Source organism: Morone saxatilis, unplaced genomic scaffold (assembly GCF_004916995.1).
Source record: "Morone saxatilis isolate NCDOM2014 unplaced genomic scaffold, NCSU_SB_2.0 Contig9, whole genome shotgun sequence".
NCBI lineage: Eukaryota > Metazoa > Chordata > Actinopteri > Moronidae > Morone > Morone saxatilis.
The window spans coordinates 11,369,778-11,374,497 of NW_023340268.1; the positions used below are offsets into that span (position 1 = coordinate 11,369,778).

At 36.6% G+C, this 4,720-nt stretch overlaps 2 protein-coding genes across 2 annotated transcripts in view; both read left to right on the top strand.

The window, feature by feature from the left end:
* necab1 (N-terminal EF-hand calcium binding protein 1) overlaps window positions 1–4,720 on the top strand; it is a 37,995-nt gene that overhangs the window by 9,968 nt on the left and 23,307 nt on the right. The window lies entirely within an intron of this gene.
* On the top strand, window positions 793–4,546 carry LOC118342749 (ladderlectin-like). Its single transcript, XM_035681397.1, has 7 exons — window positions 793–860; window positions 1,355–1,408; window positions 1,627–1,645; window positions 2,143–2,225; window positions 2,321–2,455; window positions 3,936–4,044; window positions 4,213–4,546. Exons 2-7 carry the CDS (start codon window positions 1,355–1,357, stop codon window positions 4,284–4,286), a joined length of 474 nt encoding a protein of 157 aa, XP_035537290.1. The 5' UTR covers window positions 793–860; the 3' UTR covers window positions 4,287–4,546.

Consider the following 4,720-nt stretch of genomic DNA (forward strand, 5'->3'; position numbering starts at 1 on the left):
CTAAATGGACTGTACTTGTATAGCACCTTTCTAGTCTTCCAACCACTCAAAGCGCTTTTACACTACATGCCACATTCAAACGCCGATGACGCAGCATCAGGAGAAATTTTGGGTTCAGTATACTGCTCAAGGATACTTTGACATGCAGCAGCGGGAGCCGGGGATCGAACCCCCCAACCTTCTCATTAGTGGATGACCCACCCTACCTCCTGAACCACAGCCGCCCTAATATTTGGCCAAGTCCGAGACACATCTGAGTGCAAATACCCATGAATAAAAGACAACAGAAAAAACGTCTTGAGTCCAGACTTGTGTCCGAAAAAAGCCTCTTGGGCTTTCTAATGGAGTTTAGGAGGATAAGAGCAAATAAAGCTGCATGTTTAGGAGGGTAAGATTAGAATTAGGTTGTTCTATATAAGCTCACGGTAAGGGGTTGGGAATAGGCATTTAGCTGTGATGGTTAAAGTTAGACTGGATCCTTGCAAGTAAAGTACAAACCAAGATGCAGAAATATAAGTGTAACTACTCATTGTACTTTTTAAAATATGAAGTTTATGTTGACAGAGAGACGTGGAGGCTTTGGTATGAATTTCAGTACAGTTGCTCAGCACATGATGATGAGTAATAGAAGCACGATGACAGTTATCATCTGTGTCCCCTGAGGTGAATGGTTTTGTTTGATTTCAACAAGTCAGTGTATCAATAGTATGATATCCTTCATTGGTATAATTAAACAGACAAACAATGAAACACTCCGAGCTACAGCAGCTGAAGAAGGTTTATAAGGACGACATTTCTTTTCCTCTTCACAACTCGCTACCTGTTTCTGCAAGTGCAACTTCAGATTCATCACAACAAAGGTAAGAATGCAAGACTCACTCTTAGCCCTCAGCATAGCATCAAATATTGGATATTGATCTGTATTTTGTGTCCATATTTTGCATTTCCTTCAAAAAGAGAAATCTTTTTGCATTGCCTGATTTTACTCTCTGCAGTTTTATTTTAAAAGTTTGACATCTTAAAATAATATATTTTAACAGTTCCTGGCAATGCTGTTATAATTAATTCTGACATGTACTTTCCTAAGACTTTGAAACTTTGTTATTACTGCCGATCAATGCAGTAGAAAAATATAAACACAAGTAGTAATTGATGCCCTTGTGAGGAAATGTAAACAAACATATTCTATTTTTTCTCTGTTCATCTGTTTTGTGAGTCTTGAGTGTACATTTCTAATTATAGTTCATCATAAAAGGTGCCCAGTGCACTGCTGTATGTTTATGCCACAATGCAAATGTAGCTTTTCTGGGTACATGAAGTGTTATATTTACTTTTATATTTTATCTTTACATAGATGGCATCAGTTCTTTGTTTTGCTGTGCTTTTGCTGATCAGCCGACAGCAGCTTGTAAGTAAATTCTATAGAAATACTTGTATTATTAATATTTCTTATGTTCCATTCTTTGTCATGTTTTTAATATCACCAAAAGTATGTAAGTATGTAAATTCAGTTAATGTTTTGTTTTAGCAAAATGGCTGAAGAATTGATTGGATTTAAAACACTTTAAAACATAAACTAACCAGTTTAAAGTTAACTTGCTGATAATGTGTTCTTTCTGTTTACAGCTGACATCTGCAGCTGACGGTGAGTTCTACAAGCATTTGCTCTTTTTTTATGGTTTTATTCATTCAAGTGTGATTAAAAGAAATATGTGCATGTTGTAAAGGACTGTAATATTAACTTTCTTCTGCCCAAAACAACAAGTCAAGGCTAATAAAAACTAAAATACCTGCAGGAAAGTGTATCATATGTGCACGTTTCTGTTTCTGAAATCATGGACACAAACTGAAAATATTGTGTCCAGCTTCTACACAGTAAATTCGAATTAGTTAACCTGCAATAGTTAAAAAGCATGCAAATCTGATCACCTTAAAATAACTAAATAAAGTGGAATACGAATTGCATGTTGTACTAACAAATGCTTATTTACTGTAGTCAAAAAAAACTGCACAGAGTACTTGACAATTTTCTTTAGATGTACTCTTGACTACTCAGAATTACTATTTCAAATAACTAAAACATTCATGTAGAAGCAAGACTGACTTGAATTGTATAAAGACTCATCTTTCCAACATTTCCAGGTGGCGCCTGCTCTGGTTGGATTCCGTTAAGTGGTCGCTGCTTCAAGTATTTCCAAACTCCAGAGTCTTTTGCCAAAGCAGAAGTAATTGTGCTATCATTCATAGCATAGCAAAAAAAAAAATCTGCCTCCATTTTTTTTCTATCTATTTTAACTTCTGTTTTTGTCTCCCTCTTTAGTCTCACTGTGTTTCAAACGATTCCCATCTGGTCTCGCTCAGAAGTAAGGAAGAGCTCGAATTTTTGAGAACTCTGGTGTATATTGTGAATGCAGACATTAAATCTGTCTGGACCGGGGGCTATAATAGACCTGAGGTGAGTGACTTTACAGATAGACAGATAGATGTTGGTAGTACTGTATAGATCGTTTGAGTATGGAAAATTGACTGTTACAGGATTCAAAGTCTGAGCTGACCTTTGTCTATGCTCCTCGCTGCCACAAGGGGGCCAAATTACAAGTTTTGTTCTTTTTTAGGTTTTATTTAACTAGTAGGCTATTGTCCCAAGTTGTTGAACTGGTTTTAACCTCAATTTCAATAAGAGCAAACTACAATGTAGTACTAAAGTGGCTTATTTTGATGGGTTCAGTCATGTTAAAGGGTTAGTTTAAAATTTCGGGAAATACTCTTATTCTTTTTGTTGCGTTAGATGAAAAAATTTAATATCACTGCCGCATGTGTGCAGTGCTGTAAGTACAGAGCTTGAGTCAGGAGGTGATAAACTGTAAATACTAGGAACGGGAGGAAACAACGAGCCTCACTTTTTCAGAAGTAAAATAAAAAATTGTGCTTTCCACTAATGGCTTCCACCACGGCTGTATTTTGAATTAGGTGCAGCAGGGTGCAACAAAGCTGCTGTGACTCCTGTTTGCCTCCAGATCCTACCAGCCTGCAGGTTACCCCCCAGGCTGCTGCTATCCACTATCCACCTAGTAGAATTACATCACACAGCTAAATAGACAGGTTTTAGCTTAAAATAGAAATAGAAAATATGACAGTTAATTGCAAGTGTTGCTAACTAGCATCATAAACATCTATTGTCTACGACTGAATAATAAGACTTAAAAAATAACCATGAGAAATAAGACAAGATCAAGAAAACTATTTTTGCATTTAGGGGGAGTTACTGTGTGTAACACTTCTTGATGAACAATTATCTTGTTCAGTGTCTCTAGTGGTTGCCTAGCAACCTCACTGTGATGACAGTCCTGCCCCAGGCCGTTGTTTGTTAAGATATATAGAGCATCTCCACATATCTCTGCGCATTGTTGTGATATTTGTGTTCAGATTAAACAAAAAGTGCAATTCAGTGAGCTAAACTGTACTATACCATGCTACAGAAAACACTCTGGTGTCCATTAAATGCCGCTGCTACAGTAACAATACTTATGATTCATAATACATCAAGTCAGTAGTGAAACTACCATGGGTTAAGCTGACTACAGGCATAAAAATGGATAAGGATTTAAACACAGACCCTGATTTTGGACATGGTATAAGTGTTATAATGCTTAAATAATTATTTTTGGGCATGTTGAAAGAGGTTACTTTGCTTAAAGTTCCATCACATCCTTATTGCCACTACTGTTTTGTCCTGTCTCCCTCTCTGAGTTTTTGCATGGATCGACTGCTGTGTGACCCCAGAATGCAGTTTAGAGCAATGTGGTTGTCTTAATCCTCAAAAAGGCTTGTGCCAGCCCGTTTCACAGCCATGAAGATTTTGTTACTGAACCTTTACAGTGTTCACAAAGCAAAGTTCAAAGGTAAATGTTCTGAAATTAAGCTTCATCTTTCAGGATGAGGAATGGAAGTGGTCTGATGGTACCACGTTCCCTCAGATCCTCTGGAACTGGGGGGAGCGAAACATTGACACTGTGGGAAACTGCATGGTGATGAACATCCCAGGTACAAAATTATTATTTGTTGACATATTGGTTGTGATTCCTCTTGAGAGGGAACATGGACATTAATCTATTTTCAACAATACATTTTAAAATGTTATTGTTTTGAAAAAAATTCTTTGTGCAGATGAAATGCCTTCTTATGTTTCTGTTTTGTGCAATTTTTTACCAGTGTCCGAAAGTGTTTATTTTGATAACCTGAAGTGTACAGAAGAAAGATCTTACGTCTGCAGCAAGGACATGTAATGGCCACCAGGTCGCATCCTCCACGATGATGACATCACTCCCACTGAGATGTCAGGCCTCGATGACATCAACGCGGGAAAGTTTATTGCTAATTTTGATCCACTTCCAATTCACTTTATTTTATTCTCAATGTAACAACAATCTCAGACCAGAAATCTACACTTCAGTCTGCAGATTTTGGTTTCATTTAATAAACTTTACTTGTGAATTGAAAGTGAACTTAAAACTACTTGCATTCAATAAAGACAAAAAAAATAAAAAGTCTATTACTGTCATTTCTCATATATACACATCCAGGTTAATATCTTGTAATAGCCCAAATAATAATAATAATAATAATAATAATAATAATATGAAAGATCTGCTTACCTCACCTTTTTAATTGTGTTGTAATATTCTGAACAGGCCCTAATGATCACTTTCATCCAGGATAT

Coding starts and splice junctions, on each gene's coding strand:
- LOC118342749 (XM_035681397.1), top strand. CDS start 1,355: ATGGCATCAGTTCTTTGTTTTGCTGTGCTTTTGCTGATCAGCCGACAG. Junction 2,456..3,935: donor GGGGCTATAATAGACCTGAG/GTGAGTGACTTT, acceptor TTCATCTTTCAG/GATGAGGAATGGAAGTGGTC. Junction 4,045..4,212: donor CATGGTGATGAACATCCCAG/GTACAAAATTAT, acceptor ATTTTTTACCAG/TGTCCGAAAGTGTTTATTTT.